Raw genomic sequence first — 19,374 nt, 5'->3', positions numbered from 1 at the left:
GTAGATCAAGATGTTGAAAGAATTTGTAGAGCTCGAAACACGGTCGAAACATTAATAAATTCATCATCTGAAGTATTTAAAGGCAAAGGAATCGAGCATGTAATAGGATCAATTTGTTCTCCTTTGTAAGGAAAAATATCTTCATGAAATATTATATCTCTACTTATCAATGTGGTTTTCTTCCCAATATCAAATAGTTCATATCCCTTTTGTCCATGTACATAGCGAAGAAAGACACACTTGGATGCTCTTGGATCAAACTTGGATTTAAAAGGTCAAGTGTTGACAGCAAAACAAAGATTTCGAAAAACTTTCATATGTTTATCATCAACTAGTTTGTTAATGTAGTTTTTCATAGGGAGTATGCCAATGAAGAGTTGAAGTAGGCAGCCTGTTAATGATGTAAGTGGCTGCAAGAATAGCCTTAGTCCAAAATATCTTTGAAAGAGATGATTGAAACATGAGTGCCCTTGCAACTTGTAGGAGATGCTTGTGTTTTCTCTCCACTATTCCATTTTGTTGGGGTGTATAAACACATGTTTTATGATGAATGATCCCTTCACTTCTTAGAAAAACTTGGTATTCCTTACTCAGAACTTTACTACCATTATCTGTTCTTATAACTTTGATATTTTTACCAAACTGAGTAACAATCATCTTATGAAATGATATAAGCAAAGGAACTGCATCAGCCTTTTGTTTCATGAGAAATGTCCAGGTACATTTGCTGTAGTCATCCAAAAATTTTAACTACAAGCACAATTGGAAGGATTGTTAATTATAGGGTCCCCAAATGTCTATGTGCACAAGGTCAAAGAAAGCTTCAGAAACAGATTCACTTAAGTTAAAAGGAAAGCTTTTGTTGCTTAGCCAATGGACGTATATCACAACCGTTGATTTTATTCTGATTATTTCTGAACAAAGAAATATGTGAAAGTACATTCTGAGACGAGTATCCCAATCTTTTATGGCACACATCCAGAGCATTAACAGCATAATGACAAAAATGAGGATTAGATTCACGTTCAAAAGATTTAGCTATTTCTATCTAGAAGGATGCTTCATAAAAAAAGTATAACCTTCCTATAACTTTTCCTACAGCAAGAGTTTCCTTAGTCTTGAGGTCCTGGAATGTGCAACAGAAGTCAGAAAGAACAAAGGAAACAAGAGAGGTATCACAGCTTGTTAACAGACAATAAGTTGTATTTAAGCTCAGGCAAATGAAGTACTTCTGTAAGTTTAAGTTTGTTAGATAATGTGATATTTCCAGTTCTTTCAACAAGCTTTCTTGATCCATCAACTAGATAAATATAAGAATTTGTCATAGTCTTAGTTAAAGAATCAAAAAGATTTCTATCCTTACACATATGTGTGGATGCACCACTATCAACAATCCAAACATGTATACTTAGCTCATAGCAGAATTTAGTTAGTGGAGATTTACCTAAAAATTGATAAAAAAAACTGTTTGTGTATTAACCTGTATGTGTCCCTTTTCTGTTATCAATTTCTGCAGCTCCACCCTGATCAATTTTGATATCATTTTCTTGTTGAACTCGTACTGTAGCAGCCACATGCTTCTCCACTTCTCTAGCATTCAAGACTTGACTACTGTTAGATTGTGGCCTTTTTTTTTTTTTTCAACCAAGGCTTTGTACCACTCAGGATAGCCATGAATTTTAAAGCATGTATTCTTCAAGTGCCCTGTCTTCACACATTCATCACAAACCATATTTTGTTTTTCTGCTTGTGTTATTTTCTTCTGTGGGATTCTTAGCATAAAGCCAAAGTTTCTTCTACCATCTTTGACTTGCATTACCATATTTTGTGTTGAACTAGTGATCTCAGTATTAATTTCCCTCTGCTTCTCAACTCTTAAAGCCATAGAATATGCTTTATTAACACTTGGTAAAGGCTCCATTAACAAGATTTGATTTCTTACATGGTAAAAACTATCATGCAATTCCATCAAGAATTGTATAAGTTGAGTTGAGAGATTTATTTCTGCAAAATTCTTAGATGCTTTAGATTCACATTGTGGCATTGGCTTGAGCCAGGTAAGTTTGTCCCATAATTCTTTTAACTTTGCATAATATGCAGACACAGATAGATTTTCTTGTGAGATGGTTGTAATTTTCTTTTGAACCTGGTAAATCATTGAGCCACTACTCTCACCAAATGTGTTTCCAACTCAAGTCATAATTCTCTTGCTAAATTAATGTATAAGAAATTTTCCACAATATCTTTGTAAATGGAATTTAGTATCCATGAAGTGACCAAATAGTCATTTCTTACCCACTACTCATATTCTTCTGAGTCTTCTTGCGGTTTTATGCTCTTCCCATTATGAAATCAAGTTTCATCTTTGCTCCCAGCGCTATTCGTATGGATTGACTCCAAGACAAGTAATTATTCCCATTTAAAAGAGTAGAGATCGACCACATTTCTCGATTCTCTAATATCTGTAGCTTCATAAAGTGGATTTTCAGCCATTCTTTTTTGTTTGTGCATCTTGCTTTCTGATTCTGTCATTGTTATGATTTTGTTAAATGATGCGTAAAATTGAAGGGATTTCAAGAAAGCTTGAAGAACCAATAAATGGCTCTGATACCAGGTCAAGAATCAAGAGAATTAAGGAAAGGAAGCAACAACATTTCTGTATCTATATTCACTTGAAGAAGTACTGTGATCATCCTTTTATACAAGAGATTGGCAATTAAACCATACTTAACGGCTAACAACTATCCAAACCAATTGAAAATTGTTAATGACTAAAAGAGTCGTATTTACACTAAAAGGAAATAAAAGCGTAAGTACAAGTTAACTAATTAAGAAAACGTTATCGCATTTGCTCAACAGCACTTTCAAGCTCAAATGACATTATTCATCGTCTTCTTCTTCAATCTAGTTTGAGCTCCAGCTTGCTTCTTTATCCATAGTTGTCTTCAATAAATACACAAAAAAACAACCATTATGAGCTTAATATATCAAAACAATAATATATTACGTACAATGGACTCATAATGTAATTCATTTTATTTAAATATTTAATATTACATATATATAACATTGTTGTTGAAGAAAAATATAATATATATTACATGTAATTGGCTAATGGATTTAATTTTTATTTTTTATCTATTGATATTTTGCATGAAAATAAAAAATTCCATAATTATCTAAACGCACTTAAAGTTAGACAAATATTTAGATGTTTGTATATTTTTTTAGGGAAAAGTATTATTTTAGTCCGCTAAGTATGCCTAATTTTCATTTTAATTCGATAGTTATGTCCATTTTTATTTAGATCCAGTAACTTACGAAATTACTTACTTTTAATCATCTGACAGATTTTCGGACAATTTTACCCCTATGAGTGCATATGGACTAAAATTGCATTTCAAAAGTTGCATAGGGGTAAAATTGTCCGAAAATCTGCCAGAGGACTAAAAGTAAGCAATTTCGTAAGTTACTGGACCTAAACAAAAATTGACATAGTTATTAAACTAAAATTAAAATTAGGCATATTTAGCGGACTAAAATAATACTTTTCCCATTTTTTTTTATGAAACATGGTTCACTTACTTATAATATCTAAGACATTAAAATTTATCAAACTAACAAATATGTAGATGTATTAGTATTTTTCTTCCTTATTATTAATTATATAGATTAAGTTATATTAATCATTTCTTCATTACGTAAACGATATTTTAATATTATTTCATTAAATAGTTATGTTTTTATTATTTTTATAGATACAAGTATTTTTATCAATACAACAGTATATAAAATATTTATATATTGTATACATACTCTTGTTTAAAATATTCATTCTATATATTTAGATATAATATATATATATATATTAACTATTAGTAAATTCCTTCCTCATATATAGTTTTATTTATATATAAATGCGACTGCAAACAAAATAATATTATTTATATGAATATATTATTTTGTAATTTTCGATGAAATTTGCCTTGAATGTATGAGGTTTTTTCTTCTTAATTGTTGTATTTTATTGCCAATTTCAATTTTAAGAGAACTACAATCACTTCCCCTATAACTTTTTTTTTTTTTGAAATAACTCAACTAAAATTATTTCCGTCAAATATCAATAACTAACAAAAATAATTACAATAATCATATCCTAATTAACAAAATCAGATAAATGAAATTTAAACATCAACATGCTATGCAATAGAATAATATCTTACGTATATAGCACTACTATACAACATCTCACGTATATAGCACTACTATACAACATCTCACGTATATAGCACTATTATACAGTAAAACAACATTCCACACATATTGTAAAATTTCAAACTCATGATCTTCCTCAACTTCACCAATTACGCTTAACCTCCCAATCTGATCCGGCTCGTTTACGTGCGATCACGATCAATGACCACGATCTTACCCATGTCACCTCCCCAAATCTGATAAAACCTGAGGATAAGACAAGTGAAACTAGTCGGGTTCGTCCCCAACGACGACACTCTAATGCTTAAGTCAGGTGAGGTCGAAAGAAAATGATGCGAGCTAGGTTTGTGATTAAAATGATAAAAGTGAAGATATCTCTTCTCTCCGTGGCTGGGAGTATTTATAGGACATACATGGACTCCACCACCTGACGTGTGTCGTCACCTGGACTATTCATGCAATGACTAAGCATCCTCATGTGACTCCACTTGTCCGGGTAAATATACAGGTTGGATCCGGTCCTCCTAATCAGGCTACCATGAACACAACCCGATGCGACCAACGACTGACTATGTGACCTCAGAATTTTAATAAAATCCTTATAATTAAAAAAATTAAAAGCAAGTTTCTAATTATTATTCAAGACACCAGATCTAGTAAATAATTTCACATTAGGAGGTAATTATATTCCTAATATCAAAATTTGAGCAATTCCACGTGGTATCCTTCATTTATGAAATTGATCTTTTCACAAAAAAAATAAAATAAAACAATATCTTTATAACAATCACTACAAGAAATAATGTGATTAACAACAATATCTTTTTTTATGTTGTTTATTTAGTTAGAAACTATATTAGCCAAATCTTTTGTTAGTAAAATAGGAAGCTTTTAAACTCTTTTGCCATGACAGCTATGAAGTTTTGCAATATTAAAAAGTTCCTTTCTAATTGTAATAAGAAAATATTTTGTTTCTAATCTTACTTTTGAAATTATAAGAACTTAAATTCCTTACCCCTTTCTAAATTCGTTATTATTTACCAATAAATTTTCTCCCCTTTATGATTTTTCTATCCATTGGTATAATTTTTTTTAGTAAACATTGGGAAAGAAACATAAAAAGTTTAATTTATGATCCGTGAATAAATATTTGATTGAGTTAACACCACCTCTCCTCAATAGGGAAAAAAAACTCGTGGGCTCAAACAAATGCTCCTCACCCCTACTTCGTCGCTTAAATATATTTCTGATTTTATAATTTTGATACTTTTGTATTTTTATCCTTTATCTTTTTAGAAATTATAAAAGAGTCCTGTAACTTTTTGACATTTTGCAATTTTAATCCTTTCGGTGCTTGAGTTTACAAAAGTCAAAGGAATAATCATGTGCACCTCACGTGATTCATTTTAATTAAACGCTTTTGTTCTGATTGGTTCACTTTTGTCAACACAGACAAAAATAAAGAAAAAATTACATAACACACGATTTATTCCAGGCAATTTTTGCAAAAATCTAGCATCGCAAGAACCAAAATTGCTGAAATATCATAAAGTTACAGGACTCTTTTACAAGTCCTAGAAAGATAAAGGATAAATATATCAAAACACAAGGAGCACATAATTTATTTTGACAACTTTTTACAAACTCCGACGCCAAAAAGACCAGAATCTAGAAATACGAAAAAATTACAGGAGTATTTTTCAACCTTAAATAAATAAAAAATAAAAATATTAAAGTATAAAAAATTAGAGGATCAAAAATATATTTAAGTTCATGGTCCAATATTGTAATAAAAAAAAGTAGACACTAACACATAGAAAAAGGCACCAAACATGCGGAAGCCTACCCATGCTTGCAAAACAATTGCTTTGCTTTGAATATAACGTATTCACGTCTTTACAATTATTATTTTCCTCCTTTCCATTCATGGAATTCTTTTTTGATGCAAGGAAGGCTGTTTGAACCTTGTTTCATAAGATTGCCTCTTCTAGAGAATAGAGGTGGGCGTTCGGATCGGGTTGTTCGAGTCTCGATCCAATTCGAACGAGTTTGAGTAAATCGAATCAGGTAAATTTTATAATTTTTAGATTTCGGGTTGCTGAAACCCGATTTTGAATAGAACGGGTCGGTTATTGGGAGATAAATACCCGATCGGATTAATCGAGTACCCGACTCTAATTAAAAATAATAAAAAATAAAAAAGAAAATAGAATTATTTGTTGCTACTAATAAAATAATAAAACAAAAAAGAGAATGATATGTGAGTTGGTTGATCTACTTATCAAGTTATTAGTATTACGAATTGGATTATTTTATTTATTAATTTGAATTAATTGTGATATTATACTATTTTTAACTTAATAAATTGATATCATAATTTACAATAAATTTTTTAATAATATTTTTAAAAATAAAGTCGCTCCATGCATACAAATTACAATTTATAAGCATAAAATTTTCAAAAGAAATACATGCTTTTAAATATATATTTGATGCTTCTACTTTTCTTCAAATTTAAATTAACAAAAAAAAAAAAAAAATCGGTATAAAACCCGAAATCCAAAGTACCCGACCCGACCCATATCTTACTCTAGAATAAGGCAGGTCGAAGATTTATCACATTTTGCAAATTAAATTTTTTATTTCAAATTATGTTATATTTTTTATTTTATATAATTACATACGAATTATGTATATAAAAATTATGATATTTATTTTATTTAAAGAAAATTTATTAAATAGAATAAAATATGAAACATTATTTGGAATAGAAAATCCAGTCCACGCATTTTGGCACCAAAAAAAGAATTACTCTCAGCTACAATGTTAATCTCTCTGGCTAAAAATCGTGGTAAATAACTATTATCAATCACGCCTAAAAATAAAACGATGCAATAAACTAATTTTTCCATCATGAAAAAATTATTTGTCAATGTAAGAGCCATGATAAAACATTTGCCAAGATAAATATTTTAGTCACTCTCGCAAAAATTACGGCAAACAACCGTTACGTGACCATGATCAATGATTATTTATTAATTATAATAATTAATCATAATCGAATAAATGTTATATTGTTTGTAGTGTGGCACGTAATTTAACTACCTTGCAACCAAATAAATACATATTCACAAAAATAAATCCACATAACTACCTTGCTTAATTACTTTTTATGTAAAAAATAGAAGCAAATTCCTATAATATTATAAATAAGCAAATTATTTAAAATACAATAATTTATCTTTCTATATTTTTTAAAATAAAACAAATTTACTTCCTTATATAAGTTGGTTCAATTTATTTACGGGAAAAATGCAATTCGCCCTACTGATATATGCGATCGAGCCAAAAAAAAACCCTGTAAGAAAAAAAAATAGCAAATTACCCCCTATATTTAAAAAATTAAAGTAAATTACCCCTTATCTAGTCCGTTGATAGATGTTAATTTACGTTATTTTTCAAAACACAAAGAGGTAATTTGCTAAATCTTTTTTTATAGATTTTTTTTTTTTGTTTATTTCACATATCACAGGGGTAAATTGCATTTAATCCATTTATTTATTTTTTTTGTATTTTATAAAATGGTTTTGTATTTGTAGTCTATACTTAAATTTTTGCTTTGCATATCCGTAATGTATATGGTGGATGGGGCATGCAGCAGAATACTTAGCGAAAGGTGCAAGAGTTCAGTCATAAAAGGATGTCCCAACCGACATGTGATACGTTTTAAGTTCTTCCCCAATCATCTTCATTTGGTTAAGTAATGGTTGTCAACACTTTAAACTTCATCTAATTTAGCTACTAACTGTACATGTAATGATTTCCACCAACTTTATTAAAAATGTATTTTTGTGACGCAAGAAACTGTAAAAATCACGCTCACAAGCCCTCCATTATATTTCAGTCAATAGAATCATAACACGGAGAGTATGAAGGCCGTTAGCGAGTATAATGTGTCAAATGTTGTGCATAGATCAACGTGACGGCTAGTATATATCGATATCTCGAATTGTATGATTTCACGTGAGGACGTCATGAGTCCGTACATGATCGAGTTGAAGTCAAACTCAAATTGGTCCGTACGACCCGAATATTAAAATGCACAGGTCTTGCCTTGTTCTGTAATTTAAAAAGATTAATTACACTAAGACCTCCTCTGAAAATGAAACGTTGCACTTTTTCTTAATAAAATTCTGATATTACACTTACACCCTCTTCGAAAATTCTTTATTTATATCCAGTACCTTTCCATGAAAACTTGGATGAAAAATACTAAGGGTAATATTGTCAAAATACATTGGGTACTTCTTTCATTAGTTACAAATTTTATGCTACTCAATTTGGAGGAGTTACAATTCAAGATTAGAATATTCAAAATAAATGCAACAAATACATCAATATTTTCTAAAGGGAAAATTACAGTTTTAGTCCCATAAATTAGGGTCATTTTTAATTCAGTCCTATTTATTATAATTTTCTCACATTACATTCTAAAAGTTAAAAATTTTCTCATTTTCAGTCCTCACATGATTTTTTCGTCCAATAACTAATAGAGAAGTTAGAAGGCTGTTAATTCAGCACGTGTTTGAACTAACGGCTCTGTGACTTTTTTATTAGTTATTGGACAGAAAAGTATGTGGGGACTAAAAATGCAAAAATATATAACTTACGGAATGTAATATCAAAAAATCATAATTAAATAGGATTAAATTAAAAAAAAAAGTTCCTAACACATGGGACCACAAATGCAATATTTCTTTTCTAAAAATAGGTTTAGTTAAACAAATATTTTTTGTATTTTACAAAATTATATATAAGTATATTTTATAAAATTGTAATTATACTTATAAGTATAATTTTTATTTAGGACAAAATTTACAAATACATTCTTGAGATAAATTACATCAATACCTCATAAAAAGTTGTACTAAAATTTTATAAAAAATAGAACATTTATAATATTTAATTAAATTTAATTTCAGGATAAGTTATCTCCATAGCCAATCGCTATCCCACCAATAACATATCTCTTAATGAAAAGATATCTCAACTTTTATTCACCATCATCATACTCATAAATTAACCTAAAAAAGGAATTAGAGGATAAAAGCACAATAATAGAAAATGGCATTAGCAAAAATATAGCTAGGGAACTTAGGGATGTTTGGCTAAATTTATTAAAGATATTTTATAATTATTTTTTAGAATTTGTAAAAAGTTAAATCCTATTCTAAAAATAAATTAATAGCATATTTGGATAAATAAGATTATAGAATCACTTAAAAAAAAAGTTGAAAATTCGTTACTTTTTCTAATGGTAAATTACATCGCACTTTCTTAAGTTAGCCTAATTACATAAACACCCCTTACGTACCTTTTGTAAAATTACAAATATACACTTGAGGGGTGTTAGTTGTAATGTACATATAATTACAATTATAATATCGAGTGGTGTACATAATTTTACAAAGAGTATGGGATGTTTGTGTAATTAGACCTGACTTCTAGGGGCATCAATATAATTTACCCTTTTTCTAAAGGAATTTATAAGCTCTTTAATTATCATACTTTAGGACATTTTATAAGTTCTCATATTTTTAAAAAATTACAAATTTACCCAAACACCCCCATAATATGATAATATGAATTTTGGGCTAATAAAAGGTGGAAAACGATCAATGATGTCTCTGCCTAGTGTTTAAAACTAAGATTGAGGTCTCATGAACAAGTTCGAGGTTATGGGTTCGAGCCATCTCATTTTATGTGGTTATTGTAATTTATTTGTTCTTAGTTATTTGTTGAATTGATATAATTTGTCTACTGATTTTGGTTATATTAATGTTTTAGTTGAATTAATGTACTACTAAAAAAAATTAGAAAACGGGACGTCATACCAAATCTCCTATGACCCAAAAAAGGAAAACAGTAAATTACAAAGGGCTCTCCTGATGTTTGCCATAATTACAAATACACACTCGTTGTTTAAAAAATTACGAAATACCCTCCTGAAATTACAAATATGCTAATAAATATTTCCTCATAATGAGCTGTCATAAGGGGTATTTGTTATCCTATTTATAATTTTACAAAGGTATTCAGATAATTCACAAACAACGAGAATATATTTATATTTATGACAAATTTCAAAAAAGTCCGTTATTATATATCCAAAAGAAAAGGAGGAACATGCCAACTAGACAATGGCATGCCATACCACATTCTTGCAAGATGTGTCAATCATAAAAAACATGTAAACAAAGAATGTAATAATAATGCTAAAAAGAGACACCTCAGTCCAAACAAAAAAAGGGTGTGAGGCCAATTCTAATTCAAACACATTTCCATTAGCTCTTGACTGACTTGACAAATGAGTAGCCATTACTGCAAAACCAAATGACCACTTAACAAGAAAAGCATTAGGATTAAATTAGGTTAATTAGGTATTATGCATTAATTAATTAGTTCTTGGAGTTAATTAATCAAGAAACATAATAACCATATTGATTAATCACATCACACCAGCTTCCTTCAAGAAGATTAGATTGGATGGATGTTTGGTTAGAAAGATAGAACAGATTAATCATTACCAGGCCAGTTTCTACCTATATACATCATCAACCAAACCCTTGTTTCCATTAACCTAATTAACCCTCTACTCTTGTTCTTATTCTCTTTTTATTTTATATTTAATATTATTAATTTAAAAAAAAAAGAGAGTTGTTGGTATAGTGAACCAAACTCCATCTAACAAGTATTTGTAGTTTGACCAGATGCAAAATAAAGGGATATATATATATATATATATATATATATTCTTGTTTTTTGCTTTATTACCAATAAAGAGGGATGATTAATAAAATGGTAAGTTACATTTTCGTTTTCATATTTTGCCATCTATTTTTTTTGTTTTTACGTTAATTTATCATCTTAACTTTACGAAATTTTGCAATTTGCCTATACGATCATTTTTCTGCTGAAAAAACATCACATATGATATTTAAGGATAATGTAAGGGTAAAATATTACATGTACACGGCGTACAATCGATGTTTTTCCAGCAAAAAAATGATAAAGTGTAGATTTTTCGTAAAATTGAGATGGTAAGTTGACAAAAAAAAAAAAAATAGATGAAGTTTGAATGATAAAATGTAATTGACACTTAATAAATTATTACATGATCATATCTTTTCGTAAAAAAAATCTTAATGTAGATATAAACATCATAATATACATATATATATATATATTTGAGAAAAACCAATTTCATCAAAACTCCAAAAAACCACAAAGTAAAAAGACATAGATAGAATAAGTCACTCAACTGCTTAGCATATTTGTTATTTTCTTGGTTGTCTATATTACGTACTAGAGAGGAAAGTAGAGATGCCATTCTGGCAATATATTGAGGAAACTTATACTTTTGGTAATAATTTGTACAACTCAAGTTTCTGTAACTAAGACAGGAGAATTCAAATGTACGCTACTCAGTTTTATATACACCTTCCTTCCATGCTCTACCCTCTACCTGCTCAATATTCCATCACTTTCTCTTACTCCATTTGCAGAGGCCTCTACCAGCACACACAAACACATACCAACTCTCTCTCTCTCTCTCTAGGTAAAATGATTGAATCTATATTCATGAAGGTGGAACTCATGTCTGCAGTCATTTGTTGTCTTTGATCAACTTCTTTTAATGTCAGCAAAGCTTGTTTACTGGGATTGGACATGATCTTCTACCATAAGTTGGTATGAGTAGACATTCCTGCAAATGTCGAATAATAGTCGTTGATTTTTGGTCGAAAATTTGTGGTAATCTATCTACATGTATATATATTGCATGGGCTTCTGATCATCTAAGTTTTGTGTGTCACATGGTGTGGGGATGCTGAGTTCATCTTCTATGTATTGTGCTCTTTAAACTTGTTTATGGAATCCTATAGTTTCTGTTATAGTTACTACAACGTCTCGATATGTACCTTAAATATTGACGGTCGATGGTTTTGCTTATTAAAGCTTGATATCTTGTTGAACAGATTGTGAAAGGAATGATCAATAGTTTCTGAAGCCTCATGGATGCCCGACAACGACTGTGAGTATATTTCTTCGTTTTCATCTCCACTATCAGAACTTGTAAACCAGAATCAGATTGAAAGTTTATCCCCAACTTGTAAATCAGAACTTGTTAATCAACTGACAGAGTAACCTGATAACGGTTATCTCGAATGCCTATGCTAGTGTTGAATCCTGTCTTCTCAAACAAAGATTCCAACATGCCCCTTGTTTCAGAAAGAGGAGACGAGTTGTCATATTGTGACTTTTCTCTCCAACTGCAGATATCGTTTCTTGATCCTCCTTTCTTACAGTCCCGTGCTTCTAATTCCTTGTGATGATGGATTTTGAGGCCCAAGTTGCTTCATTAGTTCACTGTAAATCACATTCAGTACCGGCCTCTGCTTATGTCAAGAACGTTTGCGCAAGTCAAGCTCCATTTATTTGTTTCCTTCAGGATTTAAGGTTTCTGCATGGATCAAGATTGTGATAATTGAACAGCTCACTAACTGAATAATCATTAAAATCCTCTTAGACCTACTCGTCCTTCGAAATACTTCAACATAAGATATATAACTTTATTGACTCGCTCTGTTCATTCTGACTAATATTTACACGCCCTGTTGGCAGTGATGATGCGTACAAAAGAAAGTTACAGAAGATCAAAGTGAGGGGCGTCGAGAATCCTTTTAAACTTGTCATTGCTGGGAAGAGCAGTAGATGCAAGTTTCATCCCTTAAAATTGGTTTTGGTTATCATCGTACTCGGCTCTTTTCTTATGATATTTTCGTCTCCGACTGTCTGTCACCAGAACAGTATATCTCACCAAGTTTCTCAGTAAGTCCCACTCTCTGTGTTGTTTTATACTCATAATTATAGCTAGATTGCACTTTCTCCTTCTTTATGTCTTTATTTTTTATCCTCAACATGCATTTTTCACACAATAGGGGTATCAGTCTCATTAATAGATATTGCACATATCATCTGCCATATTCTTGAGCCTTGAGATGGTTATATCCATAGTCCGGTGATACTGCAGATTCAAAGTAGAAGTAGTGTGTTCTTTGAACGTGGATTGAGGGAGTACGTCCATGGTCGATGTTTAGAACGTCTTATAATCGTGGAACTCATAAGCAGTATTTGAAAGTGACGCTCGATAGGCAATGATGAATAGCTTATTTAATGCAGGCAACGTTTTCTGAACAGGTTGATATGGGGTGCCTCAGATCCTCGCTACGTATCAGATTTAGATATCAATTGGGAAGAAATTTCAAGTGCATTGAAGAAGTTACCTAATGACGCGAAGATTCAAGGTGTTGGCCTTCTAAATTTCAATGAGCGTGAAGTCCATCAATGGAAGCAGTTCATTCCCACTGCTAGTCACTTGAGTCTGCACATTGATTACGCGGAGAAAAACGTCACTTGGGAATCTTTGTATCCTGAGTGGATTGATGAGGAACAGGAAGAAGATGTTCCCATTTGCCCTTCTTTGCCAAAAGTTGAAGTGCCAAGGCAACGGCTTGATCTCATCGCTGTCAAACTTCCCTGCAGAAATGAAGGCAACTGGTCCAGAGATATTGCTCGACTGCATTTACAGATCGCTGCTGCTGGTTTAGCCGCCTCTTGCAAAGGCACGTATCCTGTGTATGTGCTTATCCTGACAAGGTGCTTTCCAATCCCCAATTTGTTTACCTGCAAGGATCTTGTTGCACATGAAGGCAGCATATGGTTATATAAACCACGTTTGAATGCACTGAGAGAGAAGCTTCAGCTCCCAATCGGATCATGTGAGCTTGCACTTCCGCTTGGAGTCGTAGGTAACAGCAATCCAATTCCTTTTCTTCTTTGCATATAAAATAGAACTAGAAACGACAACTTTGTTGCTCCGTTTTGTGTTTCATGCACAAATTGTTAGACATGTTAAACGATTCTCTCTCTAATAGCTTAAAGTTTTCAATAAAATGTTCACTCAACGTCGTGCTAGAGTAAGGACAACCAAGTGTTTCACACATTAGGCTTCACAAAAATGAGAATACTAACTGCACCTGAAGGAACATGTTGCAGGTATTCAATATGAAATGACTCTCCTCTCCAACGACTTAAACTTTTAAATCAACTTGTCATTCATCAGAAATCAAGAACGCCACTTTCGAGAAATTTACTTTACTTCTGAGTTCCGTTATTGAATTGTGATCATAAGCATTCATAACCTGGCTCAATCGAAGCCCATAGGGATCATAACTAGTTACTGACAAGGTTCTAATGAAAACAGACAGGGATTACTCAGGAAGGAGGCAACGAGAGGCATATGCAACAATCCTGCATTCGGCACATGTCTATGTTTGTGGAGCCATAGCGGCAGCCCAGAGCATCCGCATGGCAGGGTCTACTCGAGACCTTGTGATTCTTGTTGATGAAACAATCAGTGAATATCACAGGAGCGGGCTTGAATTGGCGGGCTGGAAAGTAAGGACCATAAAGAGAATAAGAAATCCTAAAGCTGAGAAAGATGCTTACAACGAGTGGAACTACAGCAAGTTTAGGCTATGGCAGTTGACAGATTATGATAAGATCATTTTCATTGATGCTGATCTTCTCATCCTCCGAAACATCGATTTCTTGTTTGGGATGCCGGAGATCTCTGCAACCGGCAACAACGGCACACTCTTCAATTCAGGAGTTATGGTGATAGAGCCATCAAACTGTACGTTCCAGCTTCTGATGGATCATATAAACGAAATCGAATCGTACAACGGTGGAGACCAAGGCTACTTGAATGAAATTTTCACCTGGTGGCACAGGATACCAAAGCACATGAACTTCCTAAAAAATTTCTGGATTGGTGACGATGAAGTAGTAAAGCAGAAGAAAATTAGACTCTTCGAGGCAGAACCACCAATTCTTTATGTTCTTCACTACTTAGGAAATAAACCATGGATGTGCTTCAGGGACTATGACTGCAACTGGAATGTGGATATCTTACAAGAATTCGCAAGCGACGTCGCTCACAGGAAGTGGTGGAAAGTGCACGACGCCATGCCCGAAAAACTACAAGAGTTTTGTCTACTGATATCGAAACAAAAGGCGCAGTTGGAATGGGACAGAAGGCAAGCAGAGCAAAGAAACTTCTCAGATGGGCATTGGAAGATCAGAATACAAGATAAGCGGATCAAGAAGTGCATCGATCCATACTGCCATTGGCAGAGTATGTTGCGGCATTGGGGTGAAACAAATTGGACAGAGAGTGAATTCCCTGTTCCTACACCACCAGCATTGATCACAACCTCTGCTAGTTTATGATCAATAGCTGTTTTTTGCTTCCATCCACCACTAGACAGATTTTTGGTTCAGGGGCTTTACAGTTCTGTCTTGATAGCATGCCTTTGTCATTGCATTCTGAGTTCTTGTCGGTTACACATGGACGCAACAGCATAAAGGGGCCTCACTCGCACTTGAAACCTTGAGAATGTTTTCATATTTTTTGAAGTTTCTCGGGCTGATATCATATAGGATAATTGTCCTCTCGCATATTCAGTTTAATATGCTTGTCATGTGATCGATGATTCTCATTTAATTCTACACCAAACAGTATTACAGTCGGAAAAAATACAACTTAATATGAGAAATTAAAAAACAAAAGAAAAAGAAACCATTTTGAAAAAGAAAAAATAGCAAATTACCTCCCCGTGTGATCCAGATCGAAATCCACGCGACCTTCCTAGACAGATGGAATGATCTTCTAGGTTGTTTGAGCTCGCTACCTCTCCCAGACAAGTGTAAGAGCCCTGAAAAAAGAGAAGTAGATCATTAGGCTTGCTAGGGAGGCCCCCAACTAAGACCCGTTGATTCTTAAGTCAGTGTTTGGTACCGAGGTAGCTAATAAATAGATTGCTAGAGCATAAGCGAGCTCAAGATCTAAAATAGAGTTTTGAGCGCAATTAATGTCTTACCATAAATGCACTGACTATGGAGTATTTATAGTGTATGAGGGGGTCCAGTTGTCTAATAGTTGTCCGCCACATGTGTCGGGTTATTGGGTCAGGTCGTTGGTCTCGACCCGAGTAGCGACCCGAACTCATAAAAAAGACGTGGATCCTCTGGGTAAAGTTGCAATTTTGAACTCTTCCAAGGGCAAAATAATCTTTTCATATAAAATTAGAGTTATACCCATCTATTCCCCTACTTCTTCTTAGTGCGTCTAGCACGCTAAGAGAAGTTAAACAATCATTCGATCGGAGCCTTTGGATCCTTTTTTTGTTGTCTTTAGCATCCAACCCTTGGTTTTGGTGCGCTTTTCCATGGTCTAACACCTATAAATATGGGAGGATTTGACCTCATCACTGCTACTCATCTACGATCTGCTTACTCTAGGTGCGATCTACTACCTTTGAGTGCGATTTACTTGTCCTCGGGTACCTTCACTTCCAGGTACTTCCTCGCTACCTCCTTTTTCTTTTTCGTTATGTCTTCAAGTCCTAGTTCAAGTCTGGAGTCTAGCTCTGACTCTACCTCCATCAGTTTGTCCGCTACCTCAGGCCAGCTTTTAGCCCATAAAAATCATGTCAGCCCGTCTTCTAGGATAGATATAGATGGTGACTTAGAAATCGTAACCCCTAATGTGACCCTCGAGCAATACGAAACAATGTTGGCCAATGAACCCTGGCTTAGTATTGAAAGTACCTTACACATGACTGTTGTAGCGATTAAGAAAAAATACCATATCCCCCAAAATTTTGAAATTATTCTTCCTTCCTCTTTCGACCGGATGCACCAACCTCCTCTAGGTTGCTGTCCCATTTCCGTAGTTCATCTTGATGCAGGCCTGCGCTTTACTCTTCCGCGACCTGTTGCCCGCATATTATATAGGTTAGAGGTATGTCCTATGCAATTAGCTCCAAACTCTATTCGCCATATATTTGTATTTATCATAGCCATGCATCATCTGGGGCTTGAACGTGCCTTGACAACTTTTGGTCACTTTACAAATTCACAACCTTGAAGAGGTCTGGGGATCAAGGTTTTTTGTATCTCACCGCTAAACCCCAATTGCGCGTTCATAGCTAACTTAAAATCAAAACTTTTGACTTGTAAGATATCTTTATGTAGATCGCACTGTCATTGTCCTCTTTTTGCATTTTTGTGATGTGGGTGACCTCAATCCCCAACTAACTTGTATTTAAAACAATTCTGCCATATAATGACACCTTTCTTAATGCAAAAGCTATTTCATGTCTGCGAGCTTAAATAATTCCATATAATAAATAGTATCAATTCTAAATCAATATTGTAGTTTTTTCTTAGATGGGATCTCCTTCATATAGAAATAATTAGGTTGTCTTTTTCGGACTTGTATTCTTATCCATATGCGATCTTTTCTAGATCATCATAATTTGGTCGTCTTTCTAGGCACGATCTTTCTCAGATCAAATAGATTCTTCAAGTAGGGACCTTTCTCAGGTCTATCTTTTTCAGACTAGTGATCTTTCTTAGATCCAATAAGTTCTTCAAATTAGCGACCTTTTTCAAGTCTGTCTTTTCAGACTAGCAATCTTTCTTAGATCCAATACGTTCTTCAAATAGCAACCTTTTTCAGATCCGTCTTTTCCAGACTAGCGATCTTTCTCAATCTAATAGGTTCTTCAGAAGCGACCTTTCTCAGTTTCGTCTTTTTCAGACTCAATCCTTCTCAGATCGAATGGTTTTTTCAAATGCAAACTTTCCAGGTCATTTATCATTAATCATTTATTTCAATATAAGTGTAACCCAAAAAATACAATTTATGACGCGCGAGTTTGCAAATACAGAGAAAGTGATAGCCTTTTTAAGGCTTCCTTATATATGCGTCGTCACTAGAATCAAAATGATCTTTTTCAGATCGATTTACAAGTGATCTCTCTCAGGACATTACAGAATTGAACATATAATACTCTGTCTTTAACGCTAGCAGAAACATTGATACCTGCAAAAATTAATACTCCAAATAAAAACAATTGAAACACGTAACGCACATATCATCTATCTATTTGTTTGTATCTCTAGCTATTTATATATACCAGAATGTATCACGTGCGTTGTACGTGTAAAAATATATATTTAAAGGTGAGTATATATTCTTTATTAGCTACAAAAAAATATTAAGTTCATAATTTTATTTATATTTCTATCATTGAAACACTAGCATATACAATTATATATTCTAAAAAATTGATAATAATTAGTTTAAAATTATTTAATCTATTATTTGGAATTCACTTCTAAATTACTTGATTATACTATTAAACCAAAAAAAAAATCCTTAAAACTAAAATTTTTCGTTTTGTATTTACTAATTATTTATACATGCACATTAATTATATTTTCTTTTTAGAAGTCTTTTATTGATATCTTTTATTTCTAAATATTGTAAAATTTATTGATATACTAATTCTTTGTTACTCTTAAGAAGAAATCATCCAAAATAGAATAAACCCTTAACACCAAAATAATTATATTTTGTATCTTATGGTCTAATGTTAATTATATTTCAACAGTGACTATCATAATTAAATTTTACATTTAGTTATCGAATGTAATATTGGCAATACTATTTATGAACCTCTAACTTTCAGTCATTTGAGTTGTATATGTTGTTTTACTTTTATGATATCGTACTTTTCCTGTACTTTTATATTAGATAAAGTACTTTATTAATATGTTCTTTACTTCCGTATACAATTTATTTAAAAATTAATACATAAATGACTTTAAAAAAATATTTAAAGAATTAATTCATGCTGAATACAACCTTGATAATGCTTATTGAATATATTTTGAAAGAATTTATAACTGTGGTGCTATTTTGTCTATCATAAAATATTATTTGCTTTAGTTTAGAATGTTTATTCATGCATTAATTGCAATTTTTCTAAATTATTATTTTAATGATAATTAAGTTTAAAATGAGGCGGCGGCCAAAGCCCGAGCAGTCGATATGCCCGCAGAACGCCGTCGCCCCGATCGTGGCGGACAGCACGCGCCTTCGGTGTGCTTCGGCAACCGCGCGCTCTCGAGGCTGAATGGGAAACCTCATTGTTTCTTTTGGGGGGGGGGGGGGGGGGGGGGGGTGGG

The 19,374-nt window shown here is 32.7% G+C and overlaps 1 protein-coding gene across 4 annotated transcripts; it reads left to right on the top strand.

The window, feature by feature from the left end:
• On the top strand, positions 11,704-15,816 carry LOC105176073 (UDP-glucuronate:xylan alpha-glucuronosyltransferase 1). 4 transcript variants are annotated; one of them, XM_020698716.1, is made up of 5 exons: positions 11,704-11,833; positions 12,252-12,307; positions 12,898-13,104; positions 13,474-14,084; positions 14,540-15,816. In XM_020698716.1, exons 2-5 carry the CDS (start codon positions 12,288-12,290, stop codon positions 15,565-15,567), a joined length of 1,866 nt encoding a protein of 621 aa, XP_020554375.1. In that variant the 5' UTR covers positions 11,704-11,833; positions 12,252-12,287; the 3' UTR covers positions 15,568-15,816. The 4 variants fall into 4 exon arrangements, with proteins under 4 accessions (XP_020554375.1, XP_011097059.1, XP_011097058.1 ...); XM_011098757.2 differs by having other exon boundaries at positions 13,456-14,084; XM_011098756.2 differs by having other exon boundaries at positions 11,730-11,964; positions 13,456-14,084.

The sequence above is a fragment of the Sesamum indicum genome, linkage group LG13 (assembly GCF_000512975.1).
Source record: "Sesamum indicum cultivar Zhongzhi No. 13 linkage group LG13, S_indicum_v1.0, whole genome shotgun sequence".
Taxonomy (NCBI): Eukaryota; Viridiplantae; Streptophyta; class Magnoliopsida; order Lamiales; family Pedaliaceae; genus Sesamum; species Sesamum indicum.
The sequence above is the reverse complement of the archived record's forward strand: the minus strand, read 5'-3'. Positions and strand labels throughout refer to the sequence as shown.